This window comes from Gavia stellata, unplaced genomic scaffold, assembly GCF_030936135.1.
Source record: "Gavia stellata isolate bGavSte3 unplaced genomic scaffold, bGavSte3.hap2 HAP2_SCAFFOLD_34, whole genome shotgun sequence".
Lineage (NCBI taxonomy): Eukaryota > Metazoa > Chordata > Aves > Gaviiformes > Gaviidae > Gavia > Gavia stellata.
Genome location: NW_026776320.1, coordinates 1,127,424 through 1,149,966, shown reverse-complemented (window position 1 = coordinate 1,149,966; position 22,543 = coordinate 1,127,424). Strand labels below are relative to the sequence as shown.

The following is a 22,543-nucleotide window of genomic DNA, read 5'->3' as shown; positions in this document are numbered from 1 at the left end:
GAACTCTACTATGGAAGGCACCTGCAGCCCAGCAGTTGTCACACGGATGTACCGTATACGTAAGGGCACGTAGGGAAGTCTCAGCCTGACCACTGAATACATTTAGCTCTTGCTGCCAGGAATAACAATACCTTTTTCTGTTGTCAAAAGAAGGAGAAAGTCCCTAGCCAATATTATGCCATAGCAGAAAGGCTTGCTAGTAAGGCTCATTTTAGTAGCTTTGTAAGATCATGAAAAAAACCCACTTACTTTGTTGTAAGTTTGTCGAACAAAACAGATTGATTTGTAATGGTGTAACGACTTTGTTGAAGTCTGCAGCTTCAGCGGACCTCCAAATCCCCGTTTTCTTCATGGACTTGTTGTGCAGCTTTTGCATCAGCTCCGGTCTTCAGTGTTCTGGTGACTACAATGCATTAATGTATAAAATATTTTGAGACAGAAAATACATTATTCCCTTTATTTCACCGTTGCTCTAGTAAAATGTAAAAAAATCTGCAGTGGCTTGATTTTTTCTTTAAATACCGAATTGGAAGTTATTGTCATGACCACAGCATTCAACTTTAATTAATTATGTTTAAACTACCTACCTAAAAGCATGACTTGTATAGCAATTTTTTAATAGACTGGGAAGCCAATCTGATGAAAAAAAACACGCAGCTTTTGTTCCATGCAGGAAGCAAGTTCATTCCAGTTACTTCTTTCTGGAAAAGTGAAAGCAACAAATACCTCTCTCTAAGGTGTTTTTACTCCATCCATGTCAAATTGTATCGAATAGTTTTTTTAAAAAAATATTTATGTGGGAAGTCTCTTCTTAAGATGCGTGGTTTTAGTCCATTGTTTAAGCATGCATCACTCATTTCCTGCATCCTGACACAAAATCTCTAGAAGATAAGAAACGTCTCAAGATAAACTCCCAAATAGCAAAGAACTCAAACGCTTGCCTGCTTTAAAAACGATCTGCCCAGTATTTACCACACAGCATCCTTTGCCACGGGTCTGTTACTTGCACTATCATTAAAACAGTTAAGAGAGGTCAGTGAGGAAGTAGTGCACAATTAGAACTTGAATTACTACACACAAAGCGCATTTCAGGCCCCTTCCTGCGTTCAGCCCATCCATGGCTGGCAGGACGCTGCCTGGAAATAACGCATTTTCCCAGCTGCCAGCAAGCAGCCTCACAGCACCAAGCCTGCTTGTGTACTCAGCACAGTGATTCAGTTCCAAGGTGAATCACTGAACTTCAGTGACACCTTCCCCACATCAGCGGGTTTGTGCGCCTCATGACTGAATTACTTTTTAACTCAAATATTACCTCCTATTTGCAAGAACGATTTTCAAGTAATTTGTGTCCTGCAGACTCCAGAAAATCCGTGTCACAAAGAAACCTGAGCTAAGGAACAGATTCTCAGGCACTAGTGCCTAAGAGCAGGCTGGAATTCAAGCTGTGTTCTCCCCAAGCCTGACAGGAATTAATAGCATATCCTTCTATTCTCACCTACCTCTTTCCTAAAACTCGTAGGAAATTCACTATCTTTTCACTATCTATTTTCACAAATTCAGCTGCTTTGGGTTGATAAGTTCAGCAGTTTTTGTGGCCAAGTTAAATAGATGGAGTGACCAAACACAATCCTTCTCAGAAACCAGAGTAAAAAGGAATCCTAGGGAGTTACCACTACTTACCTTCTTTATATTCTTATTTTTTTTTGGTCTGACTTTGGCTTTGCCAACCGCCTACATTAAGAAAGAGAACAGAGGAGAGAAAGAAGAAAAGAATTATTGTATTAGAATATTGTATAGAAGTCTTGTATTGTACTGTTCCCCATCAAGACTAGGGAACCTGACCAAGTTTGTAATCCAGTGCTCCACATCATGCAAAGAAAAGCCTGTGGACCACACTGAGGATTCAGGTCCCAAGTCTGCTGCGTACCATATGCAGACAGTTCGGTAGGGACGCAACTTTCCTAACCGGCTAATCTTGAAGTCTCAACAGTGCAAATAACATCTCAGTAACCAAAGCGGAGGAGAGATCTCAAAAGAGTTGGGAAAAGATGCACGTTTTTTATACAAGCAGAAGACTTTTACTAAGAAGAGTGATTCTCGTTCTAAGACACTGACACTGACATTAACATAATCATACTGCCCCGCAGATTTTTAGCTGTAGATTTATCATGACATGACTCATTATGCATGCTTTCACTTTTCCTTTTAATTCTATGAATTGAACAGGGATTGGACATCTAGAAATACAATACCTCGTTAAGTGTCTTCAATTGACATTTTCACTTAATATTTCCATGCTTTTGTCAAAGCTAGAGTCTGAACAGGGCGGCATGTTTTTTCTCATTGATTTCAAACAGTGTCCACTGAAGCATTCAATTTTGCCAGAGGAAAATTCCTAGGGAAAGAAAGAAGGAAATAAGAACATATTAATCTGAACCATGTATGTTGAGCTAAGAAGGGAATTCTCCCTCCTTTAGGCAAGTTTATTCTGTAAGTCTCATGACTTGATAGTGGTGCAACTCATGGCAGGTAAGCCTTGAACCACTTCGGCACCAAGAAGTAGCCCTCAGAAAAAAAACCCAGCCAACCAGCTTTCAAAGCTAAAGCTCCTCTCCGCCACACCTTTCTTGTGGACAACTTGAGCTTAATAGCCTTTGAAAAAATTATTGCGGCAAAACCTTTCAGATAAACTTAGTGTTTCATGAAAAAACCCCCACCTTTTATTTCAACATTGGTTCAGAGAAGCAGCCAAGCTTGACCTTGCATGTCCTGGGATTAAAATCTAGTTAGGAGAGTTTTTCTCCTCTTTCCGTTCCATTTGTGACCTCATTTGGAGGGATATTAAAAGATTTCCTTCAGGAGGATGGCATTTATCCACAGGAAGCCAAAGGGAACTCAAGATACACTTCTTTTATTACCATTGATCTTGTTCACATTGGTATTTCTGCAAGGAGGATGAGTACTATCACTTCTACTATGTGAGGAAAGCTGTGATGACCATGAGAGGTGGCTTGTTCAATTTACAACCCAAGGTTTCATTAGGAATACCCCAAACTACATCTCACACTGAAAAAGGCAGAAAAACGACCAGATTCTTCTACTTCTTGACACTAACTTTACCAAGAGGTACTTCCATTAGTAGTTGATGGAGATGGTGACAGAGGCGTGAAGAATGTCACTACAGGAGGGCAGTGATGCATGCGTAAGGCCCATGCAGGGCCATGCAATGAGAGCTGTGGCCACCTGCTGCTGAGGGGTCAGCCCTGAGCCACAGAGCTGGGCAATCCTGTAACTGTCTGACGGTCTTCTCCTCAGTCAACCTTGAACAAGTCATCCCCACCGTTCACCTGACAACTTCTCATGATAAGACAGACCTTTTGCACGAGGAGGATTTCCATCACCTTTCCTTCATGGCTCGTTTTAAGGAGCACCTCCCTTCCAGCAGTCCTCTGGGCTGGTGGAGCAAGGCCTCATGAGACGCCTCCCGTAACTGGCTTTTGAATTGGGGCATCTGAGATGAAACCCCTGAAGACATTTTCTGCTTCTCAGATCCAGCACAGATGGATGTAACAAGACCTAAAGCTTAACAAGAGGCAGTCGGATATGTCAGAGTCACCCTTAACATTTTTCCTCTCAAAGGTTTAAGAAAGAAATCATAACAGAAAGCCTTTCAACTATTTTTCAATTTGACAGAGCCCTAGGTTTATTTGAAGAAGGCAGGGCTTTGTGCACACTCACACACAGGAGCATGTAAAGACTTAAACCAATACGTTCAGCGTTCATCACTGAGACAACTAGAAAAAAAAAGCCTAGACCAAGAAATAATGATGTTCTCTTACCTGCAAACACACTCAATAGTATTCCTACAGCTGGTATGACTATGGCTTTTCTATCATCCTATAAAATCTACAGGCACGCCTGGGAACTCCCTAGAATGTTAGGTGACGTGATTAAAGGCTAATCTGCACAAACAAAAAGCAGCGAAGCACTGGCGGGCAGAGGCACCCCGGTAACTCAGCGCGGGGGGAACAGCCGGGCCCCACTCCTCACAGGGCCATCGGTCAGCCCAAGGCCTGGCTCCAGGGTGAGGGACCCCCCAGGGGCGTGGGCAGGAGAGGCCTCAGGGGTCACCTCACCTTGTAACAGGTTCTGGGTGTTCACTTCCAGCAAAAGCTGGAAGTTATAGTCATTTCTGCCCTGTTTTCATGAGAACTCTATTTCAGGAATATGACAATTGACAAGTAAAGGAAGAGGTCATGTGTCAGCGGGGATGAACTTTTGGGGAGAGTTTAATCTGTGTTAGTTGTGGTGTAAGTTGTGAAAAATCACGACCACTAAATACTACAACTGTACTTTGACATAGAATGTTTATTTTCCATAAAAATCTGAAATTGAGCATCACATAAAATATTGCAATAAATATTACATAATATAATTAACAGACATTGAACTGAAGTCTACATGCAGTGCTTGCGCAGTATTTTGCTTCTGTTTCTGACTGCCCATTTTATATTTTATTATTGCCTATGACATTATTCATCTACTCATTTATGCGTTCTAAAAGCAGAATCAGTATGATGATCTAAAGGAGTGAAATATTCAGCTAAGGTAAGATACTGGTGGCTTAGGCAAAAATAATTTGAATCGGTGAGAAGTGTAAAATAAAAATTTGCATGTGTGAGTACTGGAAGTAATATGAGCAGATGCAGCGCAGCTTACACAATGCACATAACTATTGTGGCTCTGTCTTATGAAGAGGTAAATTCTATCACATTAAGACTAATTTGATTATCTTGTGTTTTTAGAACAAATTATCTTGTGTTTTTAGAACAAATAGTGCATCCTGGCTTTTGTTGAAATGATTGCAGGAGTATACTTGACATTTACTTTCTGTATTGTAGTTTTATTTCACAGAATCACAGAATCACTACGGTTGGAAAAGACCTGTAAGATCATCAAGTCCAACCTGAAAAAAAAAAAAAAAAAAAAAAGCCAACCACCACACAACAACAACAAGCCACAACACACCAAAAACCAACCCACCCAACACCACACAGCACCATGTCCATCAAGCTACATGCCACAATGCCACATCCACACGTATGCTTTATAAACGTATTTCACCGGAAACCACATTCTTGTATAGCTCTCTTGTCCAAGGAATATCGGAATGTGCAGGCTGATGCATGAAGTACAGAGGTTCAGCTATAATTTCTGGATTAAATCCTTCATTCACCAGATGCATTTTCTGATGCTTGAAAGTTGCAGTGATTTGCATAACATCCTAACAAAGAAGTAATTCAAGTAAAATGCAATGTTCCATTTCAGCCTGTGTCATTGAAAATTGGATGCAATTACTGAGTAAAATGAATCATACCATTTTACTATGGAATGTCTTCAGTTAGACAGAATGATCTGATTCACAGGTACAGTGAAATCTCAGTCTAAATGCAGCATTTATTTCTTACTCATTTCTCTATCAAAGCCACATGCGAGCTTGGAAGTTTCTGTTTCAAAATAAGAATTTTCTTTAACTTTCATTGGTGCAGCTGATCACAAAATCTCTAGTTCATGGGACACTTGGCGATGCTCTGCAGAGAGCTGGCTGATTTTATGGTACTGGCTCTCCTCTCATTTCCAGCTGTTAAACTTCATTTAAGACATTAAATACAAATACGCTAAACGCCTTCCTGTGTTATTTTTCTGTGTAAGCATTTGCTGTACAGCAGTGACTCAAATGCCAATTCATGAACAAGTTGGTCTACACACGATAGTCAGTGTACGAGAGCAGAAGTGGTATATAAAATAATCTCATTTGAAAGGTGGCTTACATTAAGGGAAAAGCTCAAAACACACTGTTTTCAAGCACTGTTATTACTTGTACGGTGTTTTCAATGTAGCCAACATTTTCTTTCACTTCTCTTGCTGAAACAGGCCACTTTTCAGTTCTTGTTTTTCCGTCTTGATCTGTAACATGATCTGTAACATGCCTGATTTCCTCTTCACACTGCTACTCCATTTCCACAGCTCCCAGATCATTTAGTCTTTGGCTTCTGAGCTGAGACTGCTAATAAGTTTGCCAGCTCCTTCTCTCTTTTGGCAGCACTTAGGACAGGATCCACGCTTAGACCACCAAGTCATTTCACACAGGCACCGAAGAGCTGCCAGATGGTAATAATGGTCAGTCATTACCAGGTGGGATTGCTTCAAACTGAATAGCTAGCATGAATTTGTCTTGGTAATTATTTAAAAAGTTGCAATGATAAGATTAAAAGTTCAATAAAGACAGGTACTAAATATTTTAAATGTGTGTTATGAATACAGATTGCTGAGATTTTCTGTTTAAATGATCCCTTGATGTTATTTTAATAAAGTCAGATTTTTCTACATGGAAAGACGAGTTTTGGAAAAAAAAAAAAAAACAAAACCAAAAAACCCCTAAAAACCTCAAACCAAACCAGAGCACAAATAATGCAAAACTGAAATCACTCCCTGCATGCTCTTAGAAACCTCTTCCTAATATCCTTCTGCAAACAAGAAATAAAGCTAGCAAAAGTCAAGTGAAAAACCTACTATCTCAGAGCCTCGGAGTACACTGGTTCTATGCATCATTGTCGCTGGGCCCCTGCTCTTCTTCTAGAGTCAAGTCAGGGAGGTTGAGAAGAACAACTCTCAGCCTGTCTGGTTTTCACAAAATCAGTCAACCATGGTTGCAAGTTATATTAGAAAGAGCCTACGTATGGACTGCTGAAAAATTTTCAAGATTGATTTGATCTTAAATCCAATTTTGCATGAGAATTTCATATTTTTGTTTGTCACTCTTGATTAGGATGAACTCTTTCTCAAGACACATCTGGTTTTTTCAGAAGGGACTGAATTATCTGTCCACTCAGAAAATTGTGAGTTCAGCATTCATCCTATTATCCTCCCCTAAGATGTTTTTTAAAGTAACGATATGTTTTTTTGTAATTTTGAGGGTTTTTTCTAAGATTGTTTTTATCTGCTTTAATAAGAATTTACACATGTGTAGATGTTCATCAGTTAGTACTGATAGTATCTTTGGTAGTAAGCTAGCTAAAAAAAGCTTTAGTCAGAGAACACATAAATGCAAGCAGGTTTAATCGCTTCCACATATATAGACCCTAGAGCTCCATATAGATTTTCTCCATCTAATGGAACCATAAAGACAAGTCTGTTCCAAAGGTTTTTCCGAGAAGAGGGCACTGCTGTCCTGAGGCACCGTAGATAACCTATGCTAACTGCATTTGAAGATACATTTACTTAGTACAGTAACCTATTAGTGAAAAAATAGCTTTCCTCAATTCTTTAAACTCTCTAAAAATTACACTTCTCTCTAAATGTATACTCTCTCTGTGTGCTTTCTCCGTTAGGTTCCCATCTTGTTCGCAGTCAAATTTGTGCCTTTCAGGCAATTTGTCAGTATTTAGGGAGAGGCAAAACTGCCGAATGCCTCTCGGCATCCCCTAACAGCACAAAACGGTCTGCTCAAACTTTCAGAAGATGTAATGTGGGGCCCTTTCCTGCTCTCTGCAGATGATACTCTCCTGACCTGTTGCAGAAGGTCATCCTGTGGGGAGTACACGAGGGGTGTATTCCTTGCACTTTTAAGGTGCCTTTTCCTATCCCTTTTGTGTTTTGGTTAGGCAGCAGCAGTCTTGGGATCAGTTGCTGTAGCCCAGCATGCCTGCCCATGCTGTTCCCTAAGAAACAAAGCACTGAAATGGCTTTTAAAACAGTCCAGGTGTATACTTAGCATACCAAAAACCAGCATCTGGGCAAGACTCTAAGGACAGGACAGGAGGACATACCTGAAAAAACACCTGGTTGCTAGCTCTCTACAAATAACCCCCCTTATCAGAATCAAAAGGGGAGGCTCCGTCGTTCTTCCTTTCCTTCCCTTTAATATAAAGAATCCAATTCTGTAGGTGTTACTCAAATATGTGACTCAAAAAGCTCCAACACAGATTTAGTTGACCTTCTTCTGAAGGTTAGTTAAAGCTTCCGCAATGCATTTGTACCTTCTGACACTAAAAATCAAGCCTGACTGCCGAGATGCCTATGTGAATGCCCTTTTAGACTTTTGGTACAGGATACAAATAGGATTCTAAGTTAAACCTGCAGAACATACGCAGTGGTATGAGCAATACGCAGACCTCAAGTCATGTTATGGTGGATCTATGTAACGATTGGCATCTGTTCTAAGCTTCAAAAACTAGGCATGTATCTTAGATATTGTTTGCAGACTGTAGAAGGTGATAAAAATGAGAAAATGACACAAGTCTATTGGTAGACATAATATTTGAGTTACTCACCAAACGGAGATACTTGCCAAACAACAGAATGTTACAGCATTCTCAAGTTAATGAAAATTCACTAGAAGGCAAAGATTGCCTAATTCAGTGCATCCACTGATGCCGAGAAGCACTCATGTGGTACAAGGGAAGAGTGAGCTTCAGAATATGCTGAGAAACTGCATCACACTGAGTAAATGCTAAGCAGGCAGATAGAGCTCTTAGATGAGTGATGATAGCGGCTTTTGGGAAACCTGTCAATGGGAGAAAAGCAAATAATTATAAATGTACTGCTTGCATTAATAATTTTGCTGCAAACCGAATTATGTTTGGAAGGTAGAGGGAGAATTGTCTTTTCTTCTGAGTCTTTGTCTGTCCCGTCCTTTAGTCTTTACCTCATGAGTACATCTCCTTAGTCTCTCAGCTTCTTTAGTCTTTCTGCCTGTAAGGCTATTAAATCCTCTCATCTGCTGTGTCTGTGGGAGAAAGTCCATACCCTTCACAGGCGAGTGCAGACCGACCGCGCACACAGTGTTCCCTCGCCACAAAGCGAGAATGGGAAAGCTTCTGAAGAGCCACTGTGCTGCTCGGCTGCTATTTGCAATAGGAAAAACTTTTACAAAGTTGATTGGCTTGACAAGAGGAAGGATTCCCCTTTGCTTCCCAGGGAAGTAAGGTGAAGCTTCATTATTCAGGTCAGTCTCAGAGGAACACTTTTCTCCCAAGGCCCAAGCACTTGTACTGCCCATATTTCTTTTTAGTACAGACCTGTGAAATTCTGTCACTATGGAATCTGAGCAGCTGTTAGAGACTGACTTTATTGGCCTTATGTTTAAGAAATAAAGTTCAGCCATGGAATAGCTATGTGAAAGGTCACTAACTGGAATTACGCCCTTGTTATGCCAAGACAAAAATGGTTTAAAGTGTACTATGCTTTTAACTAAATGAATTTCTCCCTATCTTGGCTTAAAAATTCAAGTTCTGTCTTTTTGTGCGCCTGTTTTGTTGCTAAATTTATACCAGCTAAATTTTCAGAGAGCTGCAGTTGTACTTTGTTAGCACACATCCTCACCTGTACTTCCCGATGTGAAGATACACGAAGCAGTGTTTCTTGTGTTACTGAAAACTTTACGGCGAGATGGAACGGGGTGATCTGGCACCTTGTCTAATTTGTCTGGCGTAGTGTGAAGATGCTGGAAAGGAGAGCTAGTGCTCATCAGCCAGACAGCAACATTATTTTCCAAGAGATGAAAAAGAAAGTCTTTCTCTGTTGATCCCAAACAATCTGCCAAGTTAAAGAATTTATATGCTTATTATTAAAATAAGAACAACTACAGACCCGATAAGCTGCATTGGAATGATAGACACTACTGCTGCGTACAGTGAACCTGCGTACAGCAGAACTAACCCATCTATTCGACAGTGGGAAAAAAAAATCGTGGTTTAATCTCCCTCTATTTATCTTGTGGATTTAATTGTAGTAAGTAAAACTCCCTGTTCTAAAACAGACAAAAGACTAAAGCAGGCTACATGAAAGAGTTTTGGTCTTCAGAGTTGTTTCAGGATTAATTTAGGTTCACCCTTTTCACACTTGAATGTGCACAGGAAGGCCCACCAATTCCTTGTTTCAGAATTGTTTGAGTGAGGTACTGTCTATGGGGCAGAAACATTAAATACAAGCTAAAGAGAGGAGATGAAAGGAAAAACGTAGGATATGTAGATGGAGAAGAAAAGGAGGGAATATTAGGAAAGAGTGACTCCTAAGAAAGAGTATGCGTCTCTCTGAGTGAGACTACAGGCATACAGTCAGCTGCAGTCCAGAAGCCATACTGCCATGACCTCCCCTATGCCTGGAATGACAAGCTTGATACCTGCTTTTGGCTGCAGTATCCTGGCGGTACCACCTCGCTTGCTTCTGATTACTGGACTTCAGGATTCTCCAAAACATTCACAAAGGCTACGTGCCCAGGAATTTATAACACACTCTATAAGAAGGAGCTGCTCAGGACAGTGAAGCATTTTCTTAAATCTAGACAAACTCAAGGCACGCTGGAGAAAATAATTATTCATATACTGATGAATAACTTGGGATTTAGCTGTAAATGCATACAACTCAGTTGTTCCCCATCTTACCCAGTGCATGCTTAATTGGCAGTCTCAGCAAAGCCTTTGTATTCTTCTTACAGTATCGACTAACGGTGAAGTTTTGGCATGGTTTGGTTTGGGGTTTTTTTGCCAAGGCCCTCTGTCAAAGTAAGAGGTAACTGCTTGCAATGTGACTGTGTTACTTCTCCTTTGCGTTCTTTTCACCAGGTTTCACAAAGGGGCATTTTGCTGCACGTCTATCCAGATTTGTATCTCTGTGTGGTCAGAAATAAACTTACTTGTTCCAATGAGTCGGTAGACTCTGGTGTAATTTTCCTGAAGGCAGGGACGCAGGGGAAGTCCTGGAGAGAGAAAGAACACATGAAGCATTCAGTCAGTTAAAGAGCAGGTAAGACTCTCCAGAAATGTTCTGCAGTCCCAGGGAAATGTAAACAGCCCTGTGTGTGTTGGCCCCGACGTCAAGTTCATGTCCTACTTCTCTGAGGTATCTGAGATGTCCCTGAGATACCTGAGGTACATAGCCTTTAGGTAATTGCCCATGTAGTTAGTATTACAACGAGCCTAGAAGTGCGTACAAGACCAAGGATCTCTCATGCAGACTTTGAATAGTGATCCATCAGGCTGCCCAAATGTCCACTGTGGGAAAAAAAAATTTTCAGGATAGAGCTAGCCTTTTAATAACCTTTTAATAGCCTTAGTGTTTTGAACAGGTGCTACATAACCTCTGCTCTGAAATTTGGAAAATTTGCAAATTGCAAGTTGCAAAATTTGCAAAATTGCAATTGAATTCAAGAAAATTGGTCACCAAACTCCCTGGCTTTGGTTTGTTGGGGTTTTTTGGTGCTATAGAGTCAGAAAGTGGGGAAACCCGGAGTTTTGTTTACTTACTCTCTCTGCATTGCTCCTCTTTGTTTCTTTTCAGCTTTTCCTCTGCAGTCACAAGGATCAAAAACATTTCCTCGTAATGAAAACTGAGATTCTTAAGCACCTCTGGGTGTTCAGAGCCTGAGCTTGAAGTAAAACACAAAAGGCTAAGACAGTAGTCAACGGCATCGAAATGCACAATTAACTATCTTCCAGTATTTAGGCAACCACAGGACTAATGACAAACAGGAAGGCTTTCCAAACACAGTGAGCCCAAACATTCACTAAGAATTCAAGTGAAGGTTCTGTTTTCCAAGTCATCTGCCAGCTTTTTCAGTTACACAACATGCTACCCTTGCTAAAAGCAATCTAATCAGCAGGCAGCAAAAGTTCCGTTTTGAAGCTCACCCTACTGTCTCGTTAATAGGAATAGGTTAAGAAGTTTATCTGATTGAGGCAGAGAGGCACAGAAGACAGCTTCAGAGAAGTGTAAGGCAAGCAAAGAAAGGAAATAATCTAATCTGACTTCAGCTACATACAGTGGGTGTTGTTCTGTGTAAGTACTGAGAAATTACCTATAAAAGACATGAGAACATTATAATTTAGCTAAGTGTATAACCAGTGCTTTTTCCAGCATCTGAATGATAAGTAAACAGATATTTTCTTACCAACTTTTTGATTTTGTACTTTGATTAGTGTCTTGTATTCGGTTAGATCCTTTCTGCCCCTGTGCATCACTCATAGGAAGGTTGCGTGGGTAATCTGAACATACTCAGTTTATCCAAGCAGATGCTCTCCTGAAGCTCCACACCCGTAGTGTTTCACTGGTGACTGCATGCCCACACATACAGCTGAAGCCTCCTTTCTGTCTCCTGGATGTCCCAGGTCTCCTGTTCTGTAGTTCCTCAGCTTTGCAGCTATCTTCAAGCATCTGACTGAAAGGGAATCGGACGTTGCACCTTAGAACGCAGTGTGTTTGCTGACTGTATGGAGAGTGAATTGTTAAAAGCAAAAGCAGTCAATTACGCTCTGTTAGTTTATATGCTTAAGAGGACCATAAGCAGCAAGGCAGGGCGTTGTACCAAAGGAAAGGGCTACTCTGTTGAAACGACTGTTTCAGTGTAATGGAAGAAGTGTAGTGATGTTGCTGTGTACTCCTAACTACAATACATTCAGTATACAGCAAATGTTTCCATAGCATTTCTCTCACATTGTCGTATGTTCTCTGCAGTAGGTACAAAGGCCTCATTAGGTGGAAGAGTATTTTCTGACAAACACATTTTTTAAGCTTAGTCATACAAACCTCCGAGGACAGCCTTGTTACAGACTGTAAATGCTGAAAAAGGACACTATACTATATGCCACTGGCTGCCTAATGGGTTGAAGAAGTAGGCAATACTACATGAATACAGGAAGGCATATACACTGTTGGCTAACAACTTAAATCACACGGACTAAGCCTTTCATTTCTAAAAGTCAAAATCACAAGCTGAACAGCTTTTGAAAAAGGTTGCTAAATACACATGGGTGTGCTGCATTCCTGTTTGTGTACTATTTAATTTTTCATAAGAAGGATCTTCTATCACTGTATGAATGTTCTCTGAGGCATAATGATGGTGTTTGGATTTTAGAAAAGCTGTAGGCCATTACTTTTTTCCCTACAATTCATTTTACTGAATAATTAACAGATTACATTATGTCACCTGATTAGAATATATTAATTAAGCTTAGAGACTTTGTTCCGTTCACATACTAAATATTTCATTTCACTTGCTGTGTTTGGAGGACATCATAATTCTGGGCCGGTCGTATGGTACATTGGCACATTATGGAAGGATTGGACTCTCACCCTGACTGGAGGAAAAGATTAAAGAAGCTGTAAAGGAGACCACATGACTATGGAGTAGGTTGTCTGAAACCATGAATGGCCTGTCAGAGAGCAAGAAAAACAGGAAGCTAATGGCTAGGAGGGAGGGTCAGGCAGAGGAACGGTTTGGTTTATTTCTAATAATGGAAGTAGAGATGTGTGATTTTGCTGTTGCTGTTCCCTTGTGAAGAATGTATTTTAAAGGTGGGTTTTTCTGTCCTTGAAGGCAAGGACAACACTGGGAAGTACGCACAAAGTGAGGTCAAGAAGACTGAACAGTCTCTGCTGAAATAAAAACAACAGGATCAGCAGAAGAGAGAGAAAACATTTATCCTAGAGCGTAATATGGTTACGGGTCTTTCCTAGCAGTCCTAGATTTCAGTCCATTTCCTTAGTAGCAGAAACTGCACCTGTGTCATACATCCTGGTATGTGTCCTGAGGAACTCCCTGTTCCTACTTGGTGATGCTAATATACAGGATTTCAGTTAGTCGGTATGTTAGAACATTTGTTTTATGTCTTGGTACACATACCAACTAATGAGCCCTCATGGGTTCATATGGAGTTATGGAAGTATTGCCAACCTGTATGAAAGATGGGAAAAGAGGAGTAGAAAGGTTGAATAAATTGCCCAGTATTACCTAATACGCCAGTAAGAGGGCCAAAATTGCAGCTCAACATGCTGTACTCTTTGCTCCAAGCAGCGCTACCTTGGGACCACCACTTTAAAAGAGTTCTGAAGTAGCCATAAATTTGTATGTGAAAATATTGAGCTGAAGGAAATCACCACTAACAAAGGGAATCTGAGTCTGCCTGTAGTCAGTGTAGTTGTAGCTACCTAAGCCAATAAATAGAAACGGCAAGGAGATGATGCTGAAGCATCTGCCCAGGCTGTTCTCTTGCTGATGCATGATTGTTTCTGCTGGTACATTGGAGAGTTTCGGATCTGAGTCCTTTATTACACTAATTAATTCCACATATTTTTGGTGCTTATGCATTTGACATTTAAACAAGACTATCGCTTTCCCCTCTTTTTTATCCAGCATATGTGTATGTCTCTAGGAAGTGCTTGCAGCTTGGAATGGCTCTGATTTCCTGTTTTTGAGCAAAAGCATGAAGCAGTGGAAAGTCAGTAGTAAGTCAAACACAGTACAGAACTTACCTTCTCCTATCACCGCTGCTTTTGCTGCACGTGTATTAAGGCAGTGCAGGAGAGATCTAGGGTGGATGCTGAAGCTGAGAAAAGCCACCACACAGCCCAGCTTGGCCAGCCTGAAGCAGACGTAGCTGAAGTCAGGTCCATTACCCATCAGCAGGGCCACTGTGTCGCCTGTTTTCAGATTCCCAGAGTGTAGGAAGACCTGCGCTACCCTGCTGATCCTCCTGTCCACATCCTGGTAGGTGTTCACCTTCCCTTCGGAGATGAGGAACAGCTTGTGGGGAATCTTTCCCACTCTCTGCATGAAAAGGTCAATTATGGAGAGAATTCCACTGCTTGCCCACTTCTTTGCTCTTGCTTTTAAGCTCTTGCGCCTCAAGAAGTAGATCAGATCTTCCCAGAAAGATGGGAAAAAGGTCTTCAGAGACACAAGCAGCAACACTAGTCCTCCAGCAACTGTCAAAAGCCACGTCCATAGCCCATATTATTTCCTGGGGGGGGGGGGGGGGGAGGGAAATAATAGATTAGCTATTTCAGAGGTATAAAATACATTACTATAATTAATAACGAGTTTTAAGACAGAGACTGGGAGTTAATAAGCTAATTACAATTCCTCCATTTAATTTGAGAACTTTTAAAAATACCATATTGGAGTTCACCAGAATACAAAGGCCCAGAACAATAAAAAAAGAAAAAGGCAGTAAAGAGTGAAAAAGATTGTGCAGTTTCTCAGGACAGAGGAGTTCATCCAGAGTAAAGAATGTGGCCAGGGTGACAGTAGAATGAAAAAGACACTGGCAATTAAAAACAAGTTGGAAGTTTAGAAATGTAAAAAGGATCCAAAACCCAAATGAAACAAAACGAATTCAGGAAGCAATTTGACACCTTTTTTTTTTTTTTAAAACTTGGAGTCATAATTTTGTCTAGATTGTTTTTTGTACCCTGGCAAATCCCCAAAAAGTTGGAAACAAACAGTTAATTCGTATGGTATCGTATGTGTATTATGGATGTATGCTAAGTATTGCGCATCTGTAAGATGCGCCCAACATGCTCTTCTTCGCTGCCTGCATTGTTTTTGTGGTCCCATGGAATTTGAGACCATCATCTAATCCTCCACAGGTTTGAGCAGTCTGATGAACATGCACACATTTCAGGCAATACTACACTGTGTACCTTCTCAGATAGCCAGGTTTCACCTCAGGATTTTCTGGCATTTGCAATACATGGTGATTCATAACTTTGCATTATTTATCATCTTTTCAGTATTTAGAACAGCACCCTGAAGTCTCAAACAACATCATGCACAAGCATGATTTGGAAAAAAACCTTTCTAGCGTCAGTGTTATTAACTTTGTTAGCGTATTTCAGGCAACCAGTAATTGCCATCTTTTGAAACGGTCATCGAGGAGGACTTGTGAAGATCACACAAGATCCCTACAATCTGACGTGCATAACATCGACCGGTCTCCTTTTTGAAGTTTCAGCCATGATTACTATAAATGCTTGAAACACCTTGTGTGACAATCTAGGATTCAGGAACACTTGAGCAGTTTGGGAGCCTTTTCTAAATGATGTGGCCTCCACTCTGCAGTTTGGAAATATTTTACTGACAAGCTGGACTTTTGGTATGTTCATCAAGCTTGCTTACATTTTTAACAACATTCCGTGACTATACTAACTTGTGGATTTTTTTGCCGCAGGCAGGGTCTTGTATGTACCATAAAGCATAGGTAAAGTTGTGTGGGTAAAAGAGCAGGTAAGACTCTCCAGAAATGTTCTGCAGTCCCAGGGAAATGTAAACAGCCCTGTGTGTGTTGGCCCCGACGTCAAGTTCATGTCCTACTTCTCTGAGGTACCTGAGATGTCCCTGAGATACCTGAGGTACATAGCCTTTAGGTAATTGCCCATGTAGTTAGTATTACAACGAGCCTAGAAGTGCGTACAAGACCAAGGATCTCTCATGCAGACTTTGAATAGTGATCCATCAGGCTGCCCAAATGTCCACTGTGGGAAAAAAATATTTTCAGGATAGAGCTAGCCTTTTAATAACCTTTTAATAGCCTTCGTGTTTTGAACAGGTGCTACATAACCTCTGCTCTGAAATTTGGAAAATTTGCAAATTGCAAGTTGCAAAATTTGCAAAATTGCAATTGAATTCAAGAAAATTGGTCACCAACCTCCCTGGCTTTGGTTTGTCGGGGTTTTTTGGTGCTATACAGTCAGAAAGTGGGGAAACCCGGAGTTTTGTTTACTTACTCTCTCTGCTTTGCTCCTCTTTGTTTCTTTTCAGCTTTTCCTCTGCAGTCACAAGGATCAAAAACATTTCCTCGTAATGAAAACTGAGGTTCGTAAGCATCTCTGGGTGTTCAGAGCTTGAGTTGAAGTAAATCTTTTTACTTCCAAAAAAGTAGGTGCCCCCCAGGACCTCCAGGGCTGTTTCTGCCTTCCAGCCAGGCAGCCTGCCGCAGGTGCTGGTGCCGGGGGTTGTCCCTCCCCAGGTGCAGGGCTTTGCACTTCCCCTTGCTGCAGTTCTTGGGGCTGATGCCTTGGCAGGGTACGACCCCAGGTTGATGCAGAGAGCAGCACCATTGGTGACTCGGCGCAGGAGGAGGATTTGGGTGCCGCCGTAGGGAGGCTGCACCGGGCAGCGCAGGCTGGTAGGAGAGCGGAGCCCCGCGACGTGGGGCAGAGGGTGCGGTGAGGAGGAGGACGGGCCTGGGGTGATGAGCGATGGGGCACGGGCTGGCCCTGGAGACCCCCCGGCTGGAAACATCTGTCCGGGGACCAGCTGCAGAGATGCAGGCCTGGAGCTGGGCCGCACTTGCCTGCGGGCAGTTTATTTGGATTGATAGATCTGGGGCCTTCTGATGGACTTGCAGGCCGGCTCGCGCCCCAGCTGCTGGCCCGGCCCTGGTTTCGGCAGCTCCTGGGGCCTGGTCCTAGTTGGGCCGGTGGGGTGGCCTCTTGGGTGGCTGGCAAGATTCCGGGGAGCTGCCGGCCCTCCTTTTCGGGGCTCGCCGAGGCCCTCCAGGGGAGCGGTCCCTGCCCCGGCTGGGAGTGGAGGGACCTGCCCCAGCCTCACCCGCATCCTCCTGCGGCTCTTCCTGCTCCCCGTGGGTGGGAACGGGGGCGTCGGGGGGGCTGCTGGGACCCCCACGAAGAGCAGCGCTTGAGGTGCCGGGGCGCTCCTCTTCGCCGGCTCCCGCAGGGCTGCCGGAGGGGCCTGGGCCAGGGGCAGGAGACCCCCTTCGGGAGGCAGCAGGCCAAGGGGCAGCCGCAGGGCTGCCCTCCCGCTCCTCGACGGCATGGCCGTCCTCGAGGCCCAGCAGGCGGTGGGCCTCCCTGCTGCAGCGCTGCACGGCGACGTTGATCAGCTGGTGTACGAACGTCGCCGCGCGATCCTGGAGGCTGGCCTGCAGCAGCCGGACCAGGACCCCTTCGTCCAGCCCAAAGAAGCCCAGGACAGACAGGATGAGGTCCTCCAGCACGACTGCTGTTGAAGGCTCCTCCGCAAAGATCAGCCCCAGCTGCTGTTGCAGCCAGGGCAGAAAGCGCTGGAGGAGATCTGGGTGCTCGTCGAAGAGGGAGGCCCAGGTGTCGGGCTGGAGGCCGCCCACTGGAGGCCTGGGCCCCGACTCCACCGCCCGCGGCTGGGGTGTGACAGGGCGCGGGGGGCTCTGGGTGGCTGGCTGCCTGGGCGCTCCTCCTGCCTGGCGGGTGCTAACTGATGGTGATGCCGACCCAGATGGTGTGATGATGACCTCTTCGAAGTCATCATCTGCCCGCACCGAGTGCACGATGGACTGCACTCTCCTCTTGCAGAGGGGGCACTCGGGCTTGCTCTGAGCCCACCGCAGGATGCACCCGTAACAGAACTGGTGGAGGCACGGCATCACGTAGGCAGCATCATCCCAGCTGTCCAGGCATACTGGACAGCGGTCGCCTACCTCCATGGCCATGCTCTCCACTCACTGCGGTGGGCGGGGGGAGCCGGGGGGTGACGAACTGCTCCCTCCCTTTGGCGCTGCAGCAGCGGGTGTTGTGCTGGAAAAGGAAGAGAGGCCACGGTCATTGGGTGGCCCGGCGAGGGGTGGAAGAAATGCCCAGGTCCCTCAAGAAGGAAACCCTCCCAGCTCCCCAGGGTGAGGTTTCCCCACCCAGCTCACCGCTGCTGCTTCGAGCGCGTCTCCTGGGTGCCCCGGCTGCCTAAAGCTGGCAGGGCCGGGGATAATCTGCTGACGGCTCTGGGGTCAGGCACAGAGAGCTGCAAGCAACAGCTCCCCAGTCAGGACACCAGCTCCAAGGCCTCGCTCAGCACTCCAGCCTCACAAGCTGCTCAGCTGGAGTGTGGGCATGAGCCAGCTCAGTGGGACTCAGTGCCCGCATAGGAGCAGCGAGGGTCGCCTGGTCACCATCGCTAGGTGACACAGCCCATCCGTCGCTGACAACAGAACCCATCGCTCGGGGACTCGGTGACATCAGGGTTTTCTGCTCTCTTTCTGCCCTAGCTGGAGGGCACAAGGGTGATCCCCTTTGTTCAGCACCCACCAGGCCTCATGAGGGCACTACATCCCACATGGGGTCCCGGAGTCACGTTGACAGAGCAGAGGGGCTCAGGGGAGGCAAGGAGGGTCTGTGGGGCTGGGGTTGGTTCAGGATGGAGCAGAGGAGGCATCGGGGCACCTTACAGCACACCCCGGTGCCTATGGGGAAGGTATCAAGGGGATGGGGACAGGCTCTTCCCAGCACTGCCTGGTGGGAGGGTGAGAGACGGCGGCACCTCCTGAAACTAGAGAGGTTCAGGCTGGAGGTAAGGGATCAAAACCAAAATCCCTGTGAGGATCATGAAGCACTGGAGTGGGTTGCCCAGAGACGAGGTTGGATCCCTGAGCCTGCAAATCAGCCTTCAAGACCTGAGTGGCCACAACCCAGAGCATCCAGATCTATATTCGTTGTCGACCCTGCCCTGAGCCAGTGCAATTCTGTTCTCAACATGGCGTCCGATGAAATGCCGAGAGACCAAGTACTGGTTTTTAATACTGTTCCTCCCTGGTTTCAGGGGAGCTGCCACAAGGCACCATACGTGCCAGCAACTCATCTGGGCCCCATGAAACTCTGGTGAGGGTGAATTTTGGCCTCTGAGTTTCCTATGATATCCGATAGTGGTCAGAACTTCAAAAGTGCAGATGTTCCCAAATGAAAAATCGCAAAGCTGACATCCTTAAAGAATAAGACAGCCACTTAAATTGCATGGCATATATTTCAGGAATGGCCTTGGGAAACACGGACACTTTCTTCTTCCCATCTCCCCTAGCAGCTAGTGCTGGAATATTTTGTGGAACATTTTAGGCAGCCACATGTCATCTACATATACGTTCCATAATGTAACGTCTCAATATTCCAGTGTAGTCTATAAGCATAGCAGCTCACGCCACGGTACAAAAGCAAACCAAACTGCTTGATGTTTTGGTTTAGCCTGACAACATCTGGCCACAAAACATCTTGTTCATGCTTTTGGAACTAGTCATTCTAACATGCCATAGAAGACCTTCTTAAGTGCCCACTTCATGAAGAAATGTAGCTAAGTGCAAGGTAGTATTTCTTTCTTGTAGGTCATATTAATAAATGAGTGTAGCAGTCACTGTAAGTGATCCAAACCATGCCACTGAGGTTGGCTCCTTTGCAAGTACGCTTTTATACCAAGTCTACTCTAAAAATTCTGGGATGTAGATTCTGCTCTCACTTGCAACAGGGTACCTACCTAAGGACAGAATGCAGCATGTAACTTGCAATGTTACTTGCCAAAAAATCTTCCTTTATTTTTTTTTTCTTTCTAGTGTGAAGAGTTTTGCATACACTTAAATTTATAGCATACAATTAAGAACTGTGTACATTAATACTAGATCATCTTGTTATATGCATTCTGCACAAAAACGCACTGCAATTGACAGGTATTAAAATGTGACACAATTTGTACATTTTTAAATTTTGTTACGTAAAAGTATTTTTACAATTCAACATTAATTAAAGAAATACAAATAAAATATTTCAGTACAAAAAGATTTGTGTTGTTCATACACTGAACGTATTTAAAGATGTTCTATACCAGAAGTATTTTACAATGCATTTGAAGGAATTACAGCGTTTTAAAGAACTCTTTCACTTGTAAAACTGTGTCAAAATGGAAGTGGCATCCACGTCAGTCCACCATGGTGGAGAGAAAGCAGCAGTTTCCTTAGATGGTGATTTCCATTTTGTTTGAGACGTGTGAAAGCTGAATGGAGTTGTGGGTTTTACCAGGATGGGAGCATAAGGATGACTTCCTCAGTTCTCTCCACGGGAGTCTCAAAGGGTCAAAAAAAGGAAGGGATGAACAAGAGCACTTTTCATCTCTGCAGCAGAAGTTGCAGGACGTGCGAGAAGGATTAGGCCTCATCTTGTGAAAGGGTAAAGCGATGTCCTGGACCCTCAGCTGTGCAGATGCTCAATGAAGGTTCAGATCCTGCTGTGCCCATCTTTCTCGTAAAAGGTCTGAAAAGCAATCAGATTTTCAGAGTGTGTGGTGACTTACAGCTGGAACAATGTTGTGTGCAACTCTGCGTGAGGAAGTTATCATAAAAACAGTCAAACTAATCAGACAAATGGTTCAGCGTGTACAAATTTCTGTATGAGCGCATCTTACTCATCTTATTTTTGAACCCTTTTCTGCTTGTAGGTCTGCAAAATGCCTTACCTAGTGGTGAGTGTGCAAGTCAGTTTTGCCATTAAGGGAGGAATACTTCACTAAGGTGAGCACTGAAGGTACTAGAAGTGAGTCAGTGAGAGCTGCCAGGGGAGAATACCTAGGAAAGGGCATAAGACAGAGGCAAGCAAATGGTGGTACTTTTGCAGCACGCTCACCCAGCAGTTTGCAGCTCAGAGACTTCCTGAATGTGTCTTTGTGTGTGAAAGCTCTCCAATGGGCTTTTCTTTTGGGGGCTTGGATTCCTTGGTTTTGAACGTTTCAAAAGCTTAGTATCCACAAAACTGAGCAGCAAGAAGTTCCATTGCTTAATTACACCAAGAACCACCGCCTGCTTACTTTCAGGCATCCATCTGCTGCTTGCATTTCATGGCACCTTTCTTTTCATTACGCTATTATCCTAAAATACACCGGTACATGGCGTGTTGCTCTTATTCAGGCTACCCATATCTCTCGCTTTGATGGGGGTCACTGTATTTGCCACTCAGAAATTATGGAGGTTCTCCAATGAACAACCGCTGTAGAAGGTTCACCCAGTTGCCAAGCCGCATCTTTTGTCCCTTTATTCTTTCTTCAGATCTCTTTTCTTTCCTTGCAAGTGCAGCTACCTCTAGACCAAATTTAATCCGAAGAGGGCAGTATTTCATCGATTTTGACAAATAGTTTCCCAACTTCTACTACTCTGAAAAGTGCGTGGTACAGCTTGTGGGGCCCTCAGAACATTCTCTGATGAGGGTTTACTTTTCAGCTCTGCATACTGCCTAGCTTCCAGAGCATGTTTTACAAGTAATGAACACATTCCTGCTTAAGCTAATTAAAAATAAGAACTTCAACCACAACACCTCACATTCAAAAAGAGAGTATCCTGGAGGATTTTTACTAGATCCTGGGGGAACTTTACAATGTTACAGGGCATCGTCAGAAACAAGGGTTAAAAGTAAGAAAGAAAAATGTAGAGAAAATACTTTGTAACAACTGCACCCGGTACTTAGACATATTAGAGATAAAGACTGTCTGCACTGACTCTCTGCTGATAAAGAGTGTCTTCACTGACTCTCTGCTAACTAGCAATAATGATTAGCACAAGGACGAATAGTAGAAATATAGAAAAGACTGCCAAAATAGTGCCCTAGAGTTAACCTGTCTCATTATAATCTCATTCTAATGCTAAGGAACACACCTCCTGGCTAGAAAAGCCCCAACCCAATTAAGCCCCCTACTCTCTGAGCATATGTGGTGAATTAAAAGAGAACTGTAACTTAAAGATGAAGTAAGAAAAGTATTAACCAAGAGTTAATTAAGGGGTAGAACCAGGAGGCGTAACTAACTTTGTTAACTGTTTTAAATACCTGTCATGATTTTAACCCGGTGTGCATGTTAGGAGGAGAAATCCCCTTGCACCCGGCGCCGCAATAAACCAATGTCAGCTTTATAACTCTGTGTGAGTTGTGAATTTTGTTTCTGCGTGTCACCTGCCAGGACAGACTGGGCCCT

The 22,543-nt window shown here is 43.6% G+C and overlaps 1 protein-coding gene across 1 annotated transcript in view; it reads right to left on the bottom strand.

Moving 5' to 3' along the window:
• LOC132320849 (ATPase family AAA domain-containing protein 2-like) overlaps positions 1-18,266 on the bottom strand; it is a 102,056-nt gene extending 83,790 nt beyond the window's left edge. Inside the window, exons 1-2 of the mRNA XM_059834473.1 lie at positions 18,255-18,266; positions 17,602-17,957 (exon numbers count right to left, since the gene is read on the bottom strand). Coding sequence (XP_059690456.1) covers positions 17,602-17,957; positions 18,255-18,266 — 368 coding nt within the window. The remainder of the gene's footprint in view (positions 1-17,601; positions 17,958-18,254) is intronic.
• Between the last annotated feature and the right edge of the window lie 4,277 nt (positions 18,267-22,543).